Consider the following 19,047-nt stretch of genomic DNA (forward strand, 5'->3'; position numbering starts at 1 on the left):
CACAAATTGTAACATTTGTTGAATTATATTTCATCTGAATAAGAATTTGAAACTTTTTGATTCAGAACAAGTTTCTATAGAAAATTATAAAAGGTAAAAATCCATTATTTGTGTCTTATCTCAAGGAAGCGGTTTCTTCTGGTTTCTTGTTCTCCTTGTCTTGCTAGGCACAGTCCCAGGTACTTGTGAGTAAAATTCTACCCAGTCTGACAGCTCTGCTTGCAATTATGAATGGGGTTAAATGCAAAGGTCAGTCTTTGTTTCTAAGGTGATTCATCTTAAGTTATAGTGATCCAGTCCTCATAGGCCTTTGGAAACTCAAGCCTTATTACATACCATGATGAAAAAATGGCAGGTTCTGATTTAGCTGCCTACAATGAACACAGCCTGCATTTTTAGGAACACTGATTTCTACTTAATGGAGATTAAAGTACAGAAATCAAATGATACTTTTCAATATAGTGTAAATAAAAAGTAGTACGTGGGGGTGGGGAGCACAGAGGGAGAAGGAGAAGCAGGCCTCCCGCTGAGCAGGGAGGGAGCCCGAAGCAGTGCTCAGTGGGATCATGACCAGAGCCAAAGGCAGATGCTTAACCAACTGAGCCACCCAGGCACCCTGGGGCTTTTTTTTTGGTTGGTTGACATCTTTATTGCTTTGGAGGTGCAAGGCAGGTGCTCAGGAGCTCTTGGTGGGGGCGGGCTGCTGCTTCTGGCTGCACAGGATGGCACTGGCTCTGTGAATGGCAGCCATGCGCAGATCTGGGCAGTACTTGTTCTTGCAGATCATGTGCCGGATGCTGCCAAGGGTGGCATTCGTGTTAGTGGTTGTCCCTTGTAGGAGGTGGAGGGTATTCGCTGGCTGGATCTCAGCTTCATGACCACCACTAACCTTTGCCATTGGCCACCAGCTCCACACCCACAGCCTTGCAGTGAATCGGGTGGAAGTGGTAGTGGAAGAAGCTGTGAGCCTTCAGGTTATTGGGCTTGGTGCTGTATGTCTGCTTGTTCCTTTGATCAGGAAGCTGGAGGAGTTGTGCAAGGACGTTCATTGCAGGTGGGTGGGCATGGTGGCAGCCCCTCTCACTATGGCAGCCAGAGCTGGAAAGAGCCACCCGGGCACTTTTTATCTCCTCTGGCCTCTCACAGAGCCAAGGTACCTGCCCCACACACATGCACAGGCGCTTGTTGGCACTTTTATTATCCTTGTCTTGAGGATGTAAATTCAGATAATTTCCAGACCCTGAGATTAAAGTATATGCTATTTTCTTCAGGAATGTGAGCCAGTGATAGTTATTCAGTATCTATTATGTGATAATCTTGTTCCTGATTCTGTAACTTAGGATAAAATAAAAGGCTCTGGTCTAGAGAAGCTCACTCACACTCAGGTTGAAAGGTTAGAATGTCCAGGTAGAACACTTTCCTGGTACCAGAATAACACATTTCAAGAGAAAGCCCTGGATCATAGATGAGTTAAATAATTACGGGATCCAGGAAAGAGCATCTTTGCTGAAGAAGAGAGAGTGCCTTTAGGGACTGGGGTGGGGCGGGACCTGGAAAGGAAAAGGACCTGTTGTCATAGGTTCTAAAGGGCAGTTAGTAGAGGAGTAATGTTTACAAACCCGGAGGGGGGATGGTTTGCAGTAGGCGTGGTTCTGGGCTTTCAAAAAAGTAAGCCCTGGGCACCTGGCTGGCTCAGTCTGTGGAGCATGCAACTCTTGGTCTCGGGGTCGTGAGATCGAGCCTCACGTTGGTCATAGAGATTACTTAAAAAAAACAAAAACAAAAACATAGGGACCCTGGGTGGCTCAGTTGGTTAAGTGTCTGCCTTCGGCTCAAGTCATGATCCCAGGGTCCTGGGATTAAGCCCCATGTTGGCCTCCCTGCTCAGCAGGGGAGCCTGCTTCTCCCTTTCCCTCCACCTCTCCCCCTGCTTTTGGTCACTCTCTGTCTCACACAAATAAAATCTTAAAAAAAAAAAAAACCCAAAGGGAACATTTGTTTTCTTCCCTGCCTCCCTAGAGTTGTGAGGTCACAATTCCAAGTGAATTTTAGCTCCCCTTGTAGGTTAAAGATAGAAAAGAAAGATGCCTTTGAGCAGTGGCTGAACTTTATTCAGGTTGGATAATTAGTGAAAAGTTCAGTTTAGTTGCAAGTTCACAGTTAAACCTGGACTGACAAAATTACCTGTTGAATAGATTGTTTTATTGTAACAGACCATACAGGTGACTGACTTTACAGAGTCTGATTGGATAAACATGTAATTTATGCTGTCTTTTGCCCTGTTTATTTTCCCCAGAGCGGTATTTTGATGTTTCCCTTAGGTTTTAGCCTAATTTCTTGGACCCCAGGAGTAAAGGAACAGGGAGAAAGCAGTAGGATAAAATTTTTTCCCTGTTATCAAAAAATAGTCTTTTTAAATAAGGTTTTAACTCACAGATGAGAAGGCTTTAATCAGAGATACTGAGGACTCTTAAATTAATGCAGTTTTGCGGGATTAATCATACTCTCTTAAGATGCATGTCTGCAGGATTTTCACTGTTGGATATATTTTATAAAGTGAACTCAAATAAGGAGCATAACATTTCTTTACCTGTGGTCACAGAGATGGCACTGGTATCAGTTTCAGTTTTTAATTAAAGACCACAAATGACAAATCTTTGAACCACAGCATGAATCAGAAAGTCGGCTAGTCAACCTTTTTTTTGAGGGGGTATTCTTTTTGAAGGTGGGGGTTGCAGGCAGGGAAGGGAAAGCAGGAGAGAGAATTGGCAGAGAAATGTAGTGGGAGGCAGTAGATTGTGGGTGGTGAAACTGGGCTGGAAGTGATGGCTCTAGACCACTTCACCTCACCCCAGAGCCCTGAGTAAAAATAAATCCCTTTTCTAGCGCTTGATCTTCTCTCCTCTCCCTTCCCTACCTTTCAGTGGTCTTAAGCATGAGCAGGGACAAGCAGCACAAACACGACTGAGGTTTTCTTACAGGCACAGAGATAGTCCTAAGGTAGAGATAGTCCTTTATCAGGTGCCACCCAGGAAAACAAAGTGTGACATCACACTCTAATATAACCTTTGGCCGTCTTCTGACAGGGATGGCAGAGGGTGGGCATAGAGGGGAGCAGATGGAAGTACTTTTGGAATTTTCCCGTGGGCACAAGGGGTTTGTTCCTTAATTAGAGGTAGTCTGGTAAATGCTTACACTGGTGCAAATGCCCCGGGAGAATTTGAACACCTTTGTTCTGGGCTTACTGTGATATTACAGTCCCCCTGCTTAGGGGGCAGACCAGCTGGCGGCAGGAAAGCTGGCTGAGAGCTCACTTGGCCTGAGCTCTAGATTACTACTTGATTCTGTTTAGAATTTGGGACCTGAATTTTGAGGTCCTTTGAGAAGGTAATGCTAGTGTTGATTTCTGGCCCTGCTTGTGCTTCTGGAAGTAACAACTGTAAAATTATATTGGAATTTGCTTTTTAGAAAAAGCCAGGTGGTAATCAGAATGTGTGGGTGGTTTGAAGTTTGGTTTTTTTGTTTTGTTGTTTAAAGAATTATTTTGAGAGAGAGAGTGTGTATGTGAGTGGAGGGAGGGGGCAGAGGGAGAGGGAGAGAATCTTCAAGCAGACTCCCCGCTAAGCACTGAGCCCGACATGGGGCTGGATCCCAGGATCCTGAGATCATGACCTGAGGCCGAAATCAAGAGTTGGATGCTTAACCTACCAAGCCACCCAGGTGCCCCTGGTTTGAAGTTTTTAAACAAAAGGCCTGTGCTCCGCTACCAGGCTTCCAGAAGAGTAGTTTATATTGTGCATACTTGCTTCTAGAATGGGTTCTGGAAGGAAGTTGCTTCCTTCCTGTTTCATCACAACCCTTGTGACCTTGCCATATTCCCTGCCTTCCCTGCCCTAGCAGAATCTGATTCTTAACTTCGGTTGAAACTGGTCAAGGGGCTTGAAGTCTTCCTTAAGTACAGAGGGCAGTCTTTTGGAAAGGATGACAGATAGATCCCTGAACCATACCACCCTGTACACTCCTGATCTCGTCTGATCTCGGAAGCTAAGCATGTTCAGGCCTAGTTAGTACTTGGATGGGAGATCCCTGAACTTTTTTTTTTTTTTTTTAAGATTTTATTTATTTATTTGAGAGAGAGAGAATGAGAGACAGAGAGCACGAGAGGGAAGAGGGCAGAGGGAGAAGCACACTCCCTGCTGAGCATAAAGCCCAACTCCGGCTCCATCCAGGACCCTGGGATCATGACATGAGGCAAAGGCAGATACTTAACCTACTGAGCCACCCAGGCACCCTGATCAATCTATAATCTTAACTGTTATTTTATATTGTATTCTCCTGCTTGGGTCTTAGAATTCTTTTTTTTTTTTTTATAAAGATTTTATTTATTTATTTGAGAGAGAGAATGAGATAGAGCATGAGAAGAGGGAGGGTCAGAGGGAGAAGCAGACTCCCTGCCGAGCAGGGAGCCCGATGCGGGATCGGGACTCCAGGATCATGACCTGAGCCGAAGGCTGTCGCTTAACCAACTGAGCCACCCAGGCGCTGAGATCCCTGAACTCTTAAAGAAAGGGTCACAAATTGGTGGCTGCACTCTTAGCAGCCTGGATGATGAGTTTTCTAAACTTGCTGGGTGGTCTTTGTTGGGGACATGATCACGGAGGGCCCCAAGCTCTGGTATCTTTCTTCCTCATTCACCCCCTCCTGTCCAAACTAAAAATGGACTTTTTGGAGTCTTTTTTTTTTTTTTTTTTTTTTTAAGTAAACTCTACACCCAGCATGGAGCCTGAACTCAACTCCGAGAACAAGAGCTTCATGCTCCACTGGCTGAACCAGCCAGGCGCCCTGACTTTCTGGAGTCTTTACAGAATTCACCTATTATTTTTGCTCCTACGTTCGCTATTAATAAATCCATTACTGTGTCTTTGTCACAGTTTAGCTGGTTTAATTGTCTCCTCTTCTTCCTGTTGAAATCCAGAGTTGTGGTTTTGAGGGGCAGTATGTTATGGTCAACTTGTAGGATCCACAGTCCCCCACCCTCATCTCCTTCTGGTTGTAGGCAACAAGATTTAATAAGTATGTCAGAGATTGCAGTGATCGTGCATAGATTGGTTCCTTCCAGAAAGTACAGGGGAAGAGTGTATCTGCCAGACAGCTTAGTGAATGTGTTCTCTGAGCCTCCATCATCGCAGCATCTCTGCTATCCGGATGAAATACAAAGCAAAATGTACTTGGCTCGTTGGAGGGTCTGCAAGGAGACCACTGTGGCTGAAAGTCGAATCAGCAAGAGGAGCAGTGGGGTTAGAAGATGAGGTCAGAGAAGTAGTAGTAACAGATCGTGGTAGGCCTTGTGGACCTGTTAGGATTTTGTGTTCGAAGTGAGATGGGGAATCATTGGATATTTTTGAATTGATATGATTTCTAATTAAAAAAGTAAATTACTCTGGCTGCTGTGTGGAGAATAGACTGCTTGATAGGGGCAAGGGTGGAACAGAGAAACCATTTAGAAGGCTATTGTAGTAATCCAGGCTAGAGATGATTAGATGACAAGTGAAATTATTACCTGTGTCCAGGAAAGGTTGGGAGACCTAATTAAGAAAACCTCACTAATGCCCCTCATACAGCCCATTTCACAGTATTAGCTCCAGTATTCGCTAATTCCCTTCCTTTCCTTGGATTTTGCCTTCTCCTATATAGGACCATAGGGGAGAGGTTATTAAATAAAGAACAGCCTTCACAAGGGAAGGAATTGTAAGCAGTACCTCAGTCATTTGACCCCAACAGAAGCCTTTTTATTTCTTGAGGCGCTGCAGTTGGCGTCCTGTGTACATTCTGTTATCCCGCCCACCGGAGACCTGAAAAGGCAGGGTCTCTGCTAGAACTCTGGGCAGCTCAGTTCTCATTGAGGCATTCAGTCTTCAGTTCTTTCTGCAGTTGGTATCTTAGACACAGTTTAAGCAGCCTCTTTTTACAAAGTATCTTTTCAGCTACCTGGCCTTGCAAGCTGGAGCTCTCTGATACTCATCGGGACAAGGTAGTTTCACATACCTGAGAGGGCTCCCAAAGAGAAAGAGGATTTGTGGTCTTTGTTTTACACTTGAGCTCTTTCCCCACTCCTCTTTTGTTGGGATTAAAGCCTTAACGTGCCACCTGGATTTCTGGGTTTTGCAGTATGGAAAAGGAATTCCATGTATTTTAGTACATTATACTTGTTTGAGAAGAGCTTGGTCCTTGGTACACGGGAGCTTATTCCCTACAGAGGCCACATCAGGTCTGCTTTCTTGGGTAGGTCTTGTTGGTAGACGTTACTGAGGAAACCATGCCGTCTTGACATAATGTCAGGATTACTTGCCTAGAGAGGGCTGCTGGCAGCCTACAACCTCCTTGATTTATTCTGGGAACAATGCAGTTTTTTTCCTGGTGGCCAGGGGGTCTAATTGTGTGACAGGCAGTAGGAAAGGTAAATCCCCAGAAACTTAAGACTTTGCTTTAACAGTAGTTAATTGTGTCTCCTAGGATGCTTTGCCCCTTCTTCTAAAAGTGAGCTCAGATTACTGCCATTTCAAGTTGGACTTTGGGTGCCTTTGCAGCTCATATACTATACTGCTTCTGGAAATGTCTGACTGCTCCCGCCCCAGTCAGGTCTGTAAATAGACTGAGCCAGGACCTATGAAGGCCAGCTGTCTTCAGGAACCCTGTTCTATTTTCAGGGAGAAATAATTTTTCCCTTCACTTCAGTTAGAATCTGCCCTAGCCTTTCTGTTCCTGCCTTCGCTGGGGCACGGATGAGAGCTAGCATGCCATGTATCTGGCAATCCCGTGGGCCTGCCCAAAAGTAGTAGGGAGAGGCCATCTACAGGAAATGCACATGCTGAAAGTGCATCCACAGCTGGTGAACATAAGACTTTACAGATGCACCTTATTTTCCAGTTATTTGTGTGGATAGGTATTTCCGGTTTTTATTTCTCCCCACCCATGTATCTGTGCTGACTGAAACATCATTTTAGCTATAGTAATAGTTGGGAGCAAATTGTTGCTGCAGATAGAGACATTGATGTATTTTCAACCAGCATGCTGCTAATTAAATTGCTTAGCTATCTAAATGTGGGCCTCTGCTGCTCATATCCAATGTCCCTGGTATCTTCCTTGAGTGAGTTGCCTTGTATTCTCTGACCTTGTTTTTTCGTTCATTGCAGTGTGAGTGACTGCCCCATGTTGTGTTGATGCCAGTCTGCCATGCTCGCCTGTCTGCCAGGGCCAGGTGACCTGTCCTTTCAGCTTCTTTCTCACACGCAGATGAACACTGGACTTCAGAAATGTAAGTAATCTGGATCCCAGGGAAGGATGTGATACTTATTTTGTCCCTACATGTGGGTAATCACAGAGGCACATCAGGGGTATGTTGACCGTGAACTTTGGTACCTCCAAGATATTCTTCAGCACAGACAGCAGGAAAGCAGCTGACAGACTTGTCAGCAATGTGGACACTTTTCTGATCAGAGAGATCCTCTTAAATACTAGAATTCCTCATTGTATAACATCTGAATTATCACTGTTGCTGATAGCTATCTGTTGAGCAACAAAGCTATAAGGAGTTTTACACAATATGTATGTAACCCTTCAAAAAGGTATTTCAGTTTGAACCCCCATGAGGAATTGAATGAAAACTCACACTCTTGATTACTTACTATATCTCTGAAACAAACTATTTGCCCTTTTTTGTTGTTTTGGACTCTCTGAGCATTCTCTACCATGGAAACCGTTCCCTTTGGCTTTGCTGTCTGCTGAACCAGTGACCTCAGTTCATAAGTAAAGATGCTTTCACCTCCGGAAGGGATAGGGAGCTTTCTCAGTCTCTGGGTATATTCCTGCTAATAAACTTGCTCACAAGATTGAACTTTTGAGAACTATTAGATTCCTGTCTTTTTTTCTTTTTCTTTCTTTTTTTTTTTTTTTAAAGTAAACTCTATGCCCCACGTGGAGCTTGAACTCACGACCCCGAGATCAAGAGTCACATGCTCTACTGACTGAGCCAGCCAGGAGCCCCAGATTCCTGGCTTCTATCCCTGCACTACAATGATGTGCAAGGAAAAGATTCTTTTCCTAGCTCTTTACCGTGTCCAGTGTCTTCAAGTATAAATACTGCCCTAAATTTGGGATAGACCTTCCTTTCAGAGCAAAAGGGGAAATCACTGAGTCTTCTAGGCTTACCCCCCCCCCTTTTTTTTTTTTAAAGATTTTATTTATTTATTTGACAGAAAGACAGGGTGAGAGGGAACACAAGCAGGGGGAGAGGCAGAGGGAGAAGCAGGCTTCCCGCTGAGCATGGAGCCCAATGCGGGGCTCGATCCCAGGACCCTGGCATCCTGACCTGAGCCGAAGGCAGCCGCTTAACCGACTGAGCCACCCAGGCGCCCTGGTGCTTCAGCACCTCTATGACAGGCTGGTAAACTTTTTCTGTAAAGGGCTAGATAACAAATATTTTAGGTTTTGTGGGCCATATGGTTCCTGTTGGATCTACTCAGAGCTGCTGTTGTAGGGCAAAGTCAGCTGTAGATTACATGTAAATGAATGAGTGTGGCTGTGTTCTGATAAAACTTTTTACAAAAACACAGCAGCTCTCCTTTGGCCCACAGGCTTTTGTTTGCTGACCCCTGCTATCTTCAGAAGTTAAAAATGGTCTAGTCTCTTGACTTCCTTTCTTTGAAGGAGAGTAAGACTCAAAGCCTGGCTAGTTCTGAAATTTGGCCAGTGAATCCAACTCATGTAATGACAAAAGCTGAAAGTAACAGTCTTCCTTCTGCAGCTGCCTGACCCAGTAGGCAAGCTATGCTATGCTGTACCAGCTTTCCCCCCAGTCTTTCTCTTAATAAATGATAATTGGGTGATAAAGTTTTATGTGCTCCCTGGCCACTGAAATCTGCATGCTAACTGCATTTTGAGTGGTTCTGGGGTTCCAGGGACACAACTGGAGAAGGAGGTATACTTGGAAGCATGACAGAGGAGCTCACTGACTTTCTTCTATGTTCCTTCATGTACTCAAACAGCTTTACCCAGAGATGGGATATCAAGGATGAGTCATTTGGGAGGAAAAGCAAATTGGCAGCTTTATCTTGGGTACTGACTTTGGATCTCCACTCCCTTTGTGCCCAAGCAGCCTCAAAGTAGCCTCTGCCAACCACTGTCTTCAAATTTTATTCAAGAATTGAGATAACCTTCTTCCCTGGATTCAGGCTTGTCTCTTTGTTTGGGGGGATAGTGTATTGGAATCCCTTTGTCTCACTTGTTGCTATCTTTAACTATACCCAAGCCTTTGCAGAGAAGAAAACCTGATGGTGTTTTAAGCTTACTTGGTTTCTTCTCACCTCTCCCAAAATGTATAAGAAAAAAAATTCTGCCCTGTCACTTACAGCTGTTAGCATTGAACATTGAAGGTGAGATGGAGCATAAACTCTCTCCTTTGGGACCTAGCAGCAAGGCCCTGCTCAGAGGCCAGGCCTCTCAGCTATAGAGACCTTAAAACCAGTTTTGTGACTCTGCTTTTCAGCCTTTTTCTGCCCCTCATCCTCAGGAGGGTCTTTTTTTTTTTTAAGATTTCATTTATTTATTTGACAGAGAGAGACACAGCGAGAGAGGGAACACAAGCAGGGGGAGTGGGAGAGGGAGAAGCAGGCTTCCCGTGGAGCAGGGAGCCTGATGTGGGGCTCGATCCCAGGACCCTGGGATCATGACCTGAGCCGAAGGCAGCCGCTTAACCGATTGAGCCACCCAGGCCCCTCCCCCTGCTCAGGAGGGTCTTATGAGTTGTTAGAAAGACAGAGCTTGATGTCTGGCGGGGCAGGGATGGGGTACAGATATTTATAGATTATTGTGCTTTGTATTGTAAGAGCTCAAGGCGGGAGAGATGTATCAGGGGTCCGCAGTGCTTGGCCAGCACTCTAAGTCACCTGGCTAATCGTTTTCCCCGGCTTAACCCACTACAGGTACAGAATCACAGGATTGAGCCCTTCTGACTCCAGCATTTCCTCATCTCCCCTTCCTTTTCTTCGTCTGTAGGAGGATGTAATGCATTTCCCATCCTAGATGTGGCATTTGCCGTGGGGCAGTCTGGATTAAGGAACACTTGGGCTTTGGTGGGTCCTGCACTCAATAGAGGACCACAGTTTGGGTTAGGTGGATACCCTCCTAGAGCTTTTCTAGATTGTATATTCCATGATGTCACTTGCTTTGAGAATTCTCAGCTGTTTTGAAACTTTACTTGGCAAAACTTCCTCTGACCCGTCTTTTCACAATTCCCCAGAAAATGTGTTTTTGAACATTTTTTTCTTCATTAACCCCAAGCCTCTGCTCTTACTTCCCCAGCTCACCACCAGGTATATCGTAGTGGCTCAGTAAGTATTTCTAGGTGAGTAGCTGAAATGACCAAAGGCCCTTGGTCCTCAAATCATCTTTTAGACAACAATTTTGACCTCCTTCATTATAGACTATCAGGGACTGAGACAAACGTCAAAATTACCCAGTTTTACTACTCCTTTCTTTGCCTATCTGCCCCCTAGTGGAAGGGCCTGGAAATGGTGAATTGGCCCAGTAACGGGATAAGCCCATAGAAATCTTAGAAATACTAGTTAATATTTGTTGATTGCTTACTATGTGCCAGGCCCTCTTTTGAGTATATTTATGTATGTTCTCATTCGTTCCTCAATAATCTCATACGAGAAACTCTTATCTTTCTTTTGAGGAGGAGACGTAGAGTAGCACCTCCAGCGTCCTATTATGTTCAGTGACTCGGCCGGAACTCACTCTTGGGTCAGACTCCGAAGCCAGTATTTGAGACACTGCCTGCGCCTCTCCACCTGTGATAGTTTCCTGCTGCAGATGGTCCTTGTGTCTTCTGACCTTCAAAATGGAAGGACAAACAGGGAGGCCCCTGAAGGGGAGCTGGGATTCAGGGAGATACCCGCCTCCCCCGACCCTGGGCCTCCCGCAGTTCCTGGAATAGACAGCACTGCTTTCTGCTACATTTAACTCCCAGACTCCAGTCCAGCGGGCTTTCTTGGTCGGGTTACTTTTTCTTGTCTGTGCGCAAACTCAACCAAACCTGCTCTCCTTGAATAATAACCTTTGATAGTCATGGTTCCTGTTCGCAGAGCTTTTCCCTGTTCACTGAATCTCTTGATCTTAGTAATTATGTGAGGTACGAGGGCGCCTGGGTGGCTCAGTCGATTGAGTGTCCGACTTGGTTCCGGCTCATGTCATGATCTCAGGTCATTAGATCAAGGCCCGAATCGGGCTCCACGCTCAGCATGGAGTCTGCTTAGGATTCCCTCTCCTCCTTCTCCCCACTTGCACACACGTGTACGCTCGCTCGCTCTCTCTCTCACTCTGAAATAAAATAGAGAAATAAACTCTTTTAAAAAATACGACAAAAAAAGATGACAGCAGGTATCATCCCTGTTTATAAGTGAAGAATGACTGAGACCCTGAGTAGTAGATAATAAAGCCAGTATTTGAATCTGGACCTCTAACTTTGTTCTAAGCACAGATTCCCTATTCTCTACGCTGCCTTATGTACCAATTAATGACACCCTTGGTACCAGCTATTTAAGTAAGTTGCTTACAGGGGTGCCTGGCTGGCTCAGTCTGTAGAGCATACGACTTTTGATCTCAGGGTTGTGTTTGAGCCCCACGTTGGGCATATAGCTTACTTAAAAAAATAATAATAAAAAGAAATAAGTTGCTTACAAAGCTGTGGTAACTGTGTTAGCTGTACACGTAGGGAAGATGTTACAGAAGAAAGAAGGCTTCCAGCATGCCTGTGTGGGACTGAGATAAAGTGTTGAGAAAACTTGGTCTTTTTTTTTGAGGGCTGGGCTTAAGTCTGATACATGAGGTGGGTGGTGCTAGATTCCAAGAATATAGCCTCTTTTTTATCCAGTATACTCATATCATCCTAAGCAGTGTAAATGTCCCATTCCATACTCCTGAATCAAGCCAAGCTACCTTCTGTCTCTGCTAGGAAAAAAGAAACCACCCTGAGACTTGGTACTGACTTGGAGCAAAGGAAATCCATCAGTTAGCAAGCCACACTACCACTCTCTCTTACCTGACCTTCAAGGAGGGAAGCCCACCAGCATGGAGGAAGCCCAGGAGCAGACCTGTACTATCTGACTGAACTAAAACCCAGCAGCTTTTGACTGGCATTACTCAGCTGCGCCCGCTCAGTCAGAATAAAACCTATGCTGACGACACTGAGTCTTCTGCACGTCTGCTCTGGGGAAGGCACAGGGCTAGGAGTGTCAGCTGATTTTGACCAGTCAGACACTGAAGTACAGTGGCTGATCTGGGCAGTTTCTTTTCTTTTCTTTTCTTTCTTTTTTTTTTAAGATTTTATTTATTTTTTGACAGAGACAGCGAGAGAGGGAACACATGCAGGCTTCCCGCGGGGTAGGGAGCCCGACGTGGGGCTCGATCCCAGGATCCTGGGATCATGACCTGAGCCGAAGGCAGACGCTTAACGACTGAGCCACCCAGGCGCCCCTGATCTGGGCAGTTTCTAATGGAATTCTGGTGTCTTGAGGGACTATCCGTGATCCCAGATTTTTTGGTATTTTCTTATCCAGGAGAATGTAGCAAGGGTCAGAAAATGGCCCCACTTGATGGAGGCTGAAGCCCATTGAGAGTCACTGGCTAATAAGAAGCAGCAGAACTCAGACTCTGCTCTCGGGGCTTTGATTCTGCTCATCAGCTAGTGCTTCCTAGTGAAGGTTTCTGGGCCTCTGAGCCTCCCTCTCCTTCCTGGCCTCAACTGTCACTGTCACATTCATCCTTTTAAGACCTTGTCCAAATCCGTCATCTTACAAACATTTCATTTATGGACAGAGCATCCGTTCTATGTGTGGTTAATAAAGCAGACCTCAAACGTTGTGGGAGTGCCTACAACATTGCGGCATTGTGCCCCTAAGAGCACAACTCTTTCTGTATTCTTGTGCTCAGTTCTACCTTGGTGCGCCTGGGACCAAATCTCCCTGCGCCTTGTGGACCTGAGCTCTCTTTTCCTGCCTCTGAGAGCAGCATTTTCTAAGCAGTTGCTGCCAGGCTAACCAGCAATGCCACCAAATGAAGGCAGCTGTGCCCTCTTCCTTCTAGCCCACTCCTTGAGCCACTTCCCTTTCAGTTGATGCCCAGTGACGTGACTGAATGGGGTCTCCTTGGGCCAAGGCAGCTGAGGCCACAAGCTGGGCATTCAGTCAGCTTAGTCCTTGCTCTGTCCTGGCTGCCTCCTGCAAGGGGAGGAAATAGGGCGGGAGTTCGCTAGCTGAGCCTGGGCTCCCCGCCAAGCCCCTTCCTTCTGCTTGGGCAGTCTGGGGGCTTACTCACTCAGCAAGCCTTTATTAAGCACCTTCTGTGTATACTTAGGAAAGACCCTACCTCAGAGAGGGGGGAGAACAGAGCTGAGACCTTTTGCAGGAGCTTGGCATCCTTAAAGAGCTCTCGTTCTCAGAACCTTTTCCTTTTTGACTGGAAGTCCGACATCCGCTGGAGCCCCCCCCCATGGGTGGCCGCTGGGGATGCGAACAAAGAGACCGTTAACGTTAATGAGGCACATTGAGTGAGTGGGCATTTCCGCAGTCTCCAAAGGAAGGCAGGTTTTTCTCTTTCATTTTGGAAAGTGACAGCTGACAAGGGCCGAATACAGACTATTTTTGGCTCTCAGGACTTAAAGATTCTCTGAATCCTTTCTTCTCAGCTCCCTCTGTGCTGTCCTGCCCCACCAGGAAATAAATAAAGCCTTTTGATCTTCACCCAGTCAGGCAGAGAGTGAGCTGTAAACAAAAGTGAACTTGTGACATAAGGCTAGGGGAGAGATGTTGGCAACTTACTGCTCTGCTCCTGCAGGGGAAAAAAAAAAAGCATCCTGTTTGCTGTGCCAGGATGCCCACCCAGGGGGTATGGTGCCCCAGCTGCCAAGGCACAAGAGAAAGCTGCTGCCTCCCTGGCCACCGCAGACTGAAGAGGCGTCACTGCGGGCACCCTCTTCACCCCGGTGTCACGGGAAAGGGACTGAGTGGCCACAGAGGGCCCTGACAAGCAGCTCCGTGTAGAACCTTCACCCCCAAGGCCAGCATAGGCTGGTAGGAACTTGGAGAGAGTTCCGTGTAGGAGAACAACTGTCAGTTACCTTTGTGAGAATTGGCCAGGTTCTTGATTTCCAAGATCCGGGACCTTGAAAGTTGCTCTGCTCTTCTGATCTTTGGTGGCCTCGTTTATAAATGAGAATCCTGATCGTAGCTGCCTTCTAAAGCAGGAGTGATGATTCATTGAGATAGCCTGTCACTTAGCACAAGGCCTGACCAGTTGTAAGTATTGACTAAACATTAGTGGTGCTTGTTACTGTTGGGGTTCAGGGAGACTGGGTCTGAGATGAAGACCAGGATGACTTCCTTATCCCCCGCTCTACCCTACACCCTCAAAAGGGGAGTCTAGAAGGGCTGGTTGGCTTGGCACTGATGAGCTCCCTCTCCTTCTTTGCTCTCCTTACCCTTCTCTCTCTCTAGGGGACACTCCACAGAAAATGAGAGCTGCTCACTATCCTACCCCAGCCGAATTGGACGCGTATGCTAAGAAGGTCGCAAACAACCCACTGACTATAAAAATCTTCCCCAACAGTGTGAAGGTTCCCCAGCGGAAACACGTTCGTCGTACTGTGAACGGCCTCGACACGTCAGCTCAGCGCTACAGCCCCTACCCGACTCAGGCTGCCACCAAGGCAGGCCTGCTTGCCATTGTCAAAGTGCCAGCCAAAAGCATACTCAAGGACTTTGACGGCACCCGAGCCCGACTGCTCCCTGAGGCCACCATGAATCCCCCAGTGGCGCCCTGTGCTACTGTGGCACCCAGCACTTTAGCCCAGGCCCAGGCCCAGGCTCTGGCCCGCCAGCAGGCCCTGCAGCATGCACAGACCCTGGCCCATGCCCCTCCCCAGACGCTGCCGCACCCTCAGGGTATCCCGCCACCCCAGGCCCTGGCCCACCCTCAGAGCCTCCAGCAGCCTCAGGGCCTGGGCCACCCTCAGCCCATGGCCCAAACCCAGGGCCTGGTCCACCCTCCGGCCCTATCTCACCAGGGTCTCCAGCACCCCCCCAATCCCTTGCTGCATGGAGGTCGGAAGATGCCAGACTCAGATGCCCCCCCGAATGTGACCGTGTCTACCTCAACTATCCCCCTTTCGATGGCGGCCACCCTGCAGCACAGCCAGCCCCCGGACCTGAGCAGCATCGTGCACCAGATCAACCAGTTTTGCCAGACGAGGGCAGGCATCAGCACTACCTCAGTGTGTGAGGGCCAGATCGCCAACCCCAGCCCCATTAGTCGCAGTCTGCTCATCAATGCAAGCACCCGGGTGTCGACCCACAGCGTCCCTACGCCAATGCCTTCATGTGTGGTCAATCCCATGGAGCACACCCATGCGGCCACAGCCGCGTTGCCTGCCGCAGGCCCTGTCAACCTGCCCACGGGCATCTCTCGAGCCCCCACTGGCTACCCTAGCGACCTCAAGCCAGTCGCCTGGAACCAGCACCAGCTGGCCCACCTACAGCAGATGTGCAGTGAGGCTGGTGGGACGCCAGCCCCTGGCCTGACAGGCAAGCATGCAGCAGGACGTGAGTTGGCAGGGCCTGGCTTCGTGGGCAAGGCCCCTGCCTACCCGCAGGAACTCTGCCTGGCACAGTCCTTCCATCTGAAGCCACCCCTGGAGAAGCCAACCCCATCCCCACCCGTCAACGGCCTGGCAGCCCCACTGGCCTACCCCAATGGTCACTACTTCCAACCCCTGTGGAACAACATTCTGCCCACCCCCAATAGCGACAGCTCGGGGTCTCAGGACCTCGCCATGCCGTTCCATGGTGGGCAGCCCACGGGTGCACCCCTCGACTGTGGGACGGCTGCTGGGGCCCACTACCGAGCAGGGACCGGGGGCGGTCCAGTGGCAAGCCAGAACAGCTTGATGCAAACGGTGGATTACCTAAGCGGGGATTTCCAGCAGGCCTGCTTTCGAGAACAGAGCCTGGCCATGCTGAGCAAGGCCCACCGAGCCCCTGGCAGTCGAGCCCCTGAGCCTGCAGATAGTCGAAATCTTCATATTCAGCACCCTGGGTATAGATAGGGAGCCCTGGTGCCCTCCACAAGCTACAGATCGTACGTCACCCTCCTAGGTTTAGACTTACTTTTGAGTAATTGGATAGTTTCAAAATTTCACCGCTCCAATGTGATCATTCTTATATGTCTAAGAAAGGGAATTTGGTGGGATCTAATTGGGGACAGCAGGGGATCCCCTGTGCCCTCATCTTCCCCTCCACCATCCCCAGCAACTTCTGGGTTTATGTGAGGACCTAACCTCAACTCCAGGCTATTCTCTCTGCTGCCTCTCAGTCCCTTCACCTTGGCCATTTCCCACCAACCACCTCCCGTCTTTTCTTGCACCTCTGCCTGTTTTCCTTAGGACTGAGGTGTGGGGAAGGGAAGGGCCCTGGGGAAGGTGGCTGTGGTGCCCGGCCCCTCTCCCTGTCTGTCTCTGTCTCTTTGGGACTAAGAAGCCAGACTTCCTAAGTGCTCTGGAAGCTAATTCCTTACTCACCCAAAGATCTCAAAGCATAACAGACCCAGTCTTCACCTCCTCCCACCCCTCTCCATTCCTCAGGGCTTTGTGGTACACCTACGTTGATTCTGGGAGCCACTGCACTTGTCCTTGCTACCCTCCTCAAGGGCACCCTGCAGGCACTTGGCCATAGCCTAAAGGCATGGGGAGATCTTTGTATTGGCATCTTATTAGTTCCTGACTGCCCCCTCTTCCAGCCCTGGAGAAAGGTAGTAAGGTAGTGACCATTGAGCATACCCAAGATCCCTTTCTCACTGTTGTCTCTCCTAACTTACCTGCTGCTCCCATCCCTCGTGCCCTGCCAGAAACCAAGCAAAACAAAACAGGATCTTGAGGAACTAACTAGGTAAAGGATGATCACATTGGAGTTCGGAATTAAAAACACCAAAAAAAAGAAAAAAGAAAAAAGAAAAAAAAAAGTTAAAATGCATTTGGTTCTCTCTACACTGGCTAAGAATATTGCTCTACACTGTAAGTTTTAAATGTCCTGTTTCTGTATGAATGTAGTGTGGGTTTGAGTAGCATTGTGTGAGCGGCCCCACAGGTACATTCACCTTCTCGTCACCTCCTCTTGCAGCCCCTCAGTTTAATGAAGAAAGAAAGAAAAAAAAAAACAAAACACAAAGCCTTAAGCTCTTTGAATTCTTCCTTTACCAAATGAGCATGGTTCTAACAGCTGGAGGCGGACCTCCGTGGGAAACGGCCCCTCCTGCCCTTGCCCGCCGCCCTTCACACGCTCATCCTTCACCCCATGCTCAGTGTGTCTCATTCCCAAGTGGCAAATAGTTGGCTAGAAATTTAAAACTTTTCTGTAACTTTAAATTTAGATCATGTTTTGTAATTTTTTGCACCCTTCTGTTAAAGATACATAGTTGGGCTCTGACTTTTTTTTTTTTTAAACCAAATTAAGCCCTTACCTTTCGTCTTGTCTCTGGGGAATGTGAGCTGATGTTCTTATTTAAGATTTGGGGTTTTGTTTACTATCCACTGTTCTTTAGCCAGAAATTCTCTAGTGATCTGAAGCAATGTGACTGAAGACCAGTTTTTAAATTATGTGTTGGCAAGTTGCCTTATATTTAAAAAGAGAAAAAAAAAAAAGAAAAAATGCCTGATTGTGTTATGCCAAATGATAGCAACATGAAGTCCTAATTTATTGTTCCTGATTTCCCTGCTGTCTGTGAACACTGGTACCTCCCTGTCCCTGAGCCCTCGGGGGTACCTGCAGCTTCTGGGCAGGTCCGCCCCCCAAGGCATTGACCACCGTCTCACCCAGGGCCCCCTTCCTGTTCTCGCTTCTTGGAGTTATATTTTAAGAGCACCACTGTCTCCCCTTATCCCTTGTTTGATCTCCAAACCAGATATTTTTGCCGCAATTTTTTCCAATGCCTCTCCCTGAAAGGTGAGCTGCCATCTTAGGAAATTGACCAGACACCAACTTGGGGGCTTTAAATCAAACCTCAAACCCTCAAATCTCTTCCTGTGTAGGGGTGCAAATCTCTGAAGCTCTCACTCCCACCCCTAGTCTGCATGGAAAATGTACTGTGACCCCCCCCCCCCACTGCCCTTGCCTTTGGTGTGAGATGTTTCCTAGTTCACCCTGAGCCCCTCTCCCCCTCTGCCAGCCAACCCCCAACCAGCAATAAGGGTCCAAGCCAGGGCCTCGTATCCACACTCCCTGCCTCCACCCCACACTGCCCCTAGGGAATACCGGATTCCGTACGCTGTCCACATACTGTAGCATTCATTCTCCAGCTCCCTCATCTTCTCACCTGTGGTGGTTTATGGGTGTGATGGGGTTTTTAAGATTATTATAAACCAGTAAAAAGAAAAAACTCACCTTCTGATCTTGTCCTATTCGTTGAATGCTGTGAATGTTTGAGGTGATTTTTCTTGTAGTGGTTTCTAACATGTCTCATTTCCAAAAGGGAAGCCAGTCCTCATTTTTAAGAGGGGAGCCGTAGAGTGGCGCACTCGGAAGCCCTCCCGGCCCGTTAGCCCAGAGCAGGCGCTGTGCTGGTTGGAAAGCACGGGGTGGTGGACCGCAGCCAGAGCCCCGGGCCTCTCGCTGGGCAGGGGTTTGCTGCCCTGCCTGCCAGCTCAGTGCTGCCATTTGCACTCCAAGGACCATTGAAAGGGGGGATCTGGTGTGCTGATGAGCCAACTGAAGACTAAATGCCCCTCCCTCCCCTTCTTCCACTTCCAGCACTTTTTTTGTTTTGAAGCTTGTATTTATTTGACAGGGAGAAGCAGGGAGCCTGATGCGGGGACTCGATCCCAGGAGTCTGGGATCATGACCTGACCGAAGGCAGACGCTTAACGAATGAGCCACCCAGGCGTCCCCTGCCCCCCCCAGCACTTTGGAAGTTTTGAGGGCCTCTGGCTGGTGCGGTCATCTG

At 47.9% G+C, this 19,047-nt stretch overlaps 1 protein-coding gene and 1 pseudogene across 4 annotated transcripts in view; one reads left to right on the forward strand and one right to left on the reverse strand.

Annotated features, from left to right (window-relative positions):
- Window positions 1-17,542, forward strand: part of FAM222B (family with sequence similarity 222 member B) — a 77,454-nt gene extending 59,912 nt beyond the window's left edge. Inside the window, exons 2-3 of one of the 4 annotated variants that reach the window (XM_035027696.1) lie at window positions 7,194-7,315; window positions 14,553-17,542. In XM_035027696.1, coding sequence (XP_034883587.1) covers window positions 7,234-7,315; window positions 14,553-16,159 — 1,689 coding nt within the window. In that variant the 5' untranslated portion in view covers window positions 7,194-7,233 and the 3' untranslated portion in view covers window positions 16,160-17,542. Of the gene's footprint in view, window positions 1-4,494; window positions 7,316-9,744; window positions 10,403-14,552 lie in introns of those variants that run through there. The other 3 variants (XM_035027697.1, XM_035027699.1, XM_035027698.1) reach the window with 3 other exon arrangements.
- LOC118025274 lies at window positions 531-1,066 on the reverse strand (annotated as a pseudogene).
- Window positions 17,543-19,047: the final 1,505 nt, after the last annotated feature.

This window comes from Mirounga leonina, unplaced genomic scaffold (genome assembly GCF_011800145.1).
Source record: "Mirounga leonina isolate KUSES-001 unplaced genomic scaffold, KU_Mleo_1.0 Mir_200, whole genome shotgun sequence".
NCBI classification, from domain to species: Eukaryota; Metazoa; Chordata; class Mammalia; order Carnivora; family Phocidae; genus Mirounga; species Mirounga leonina.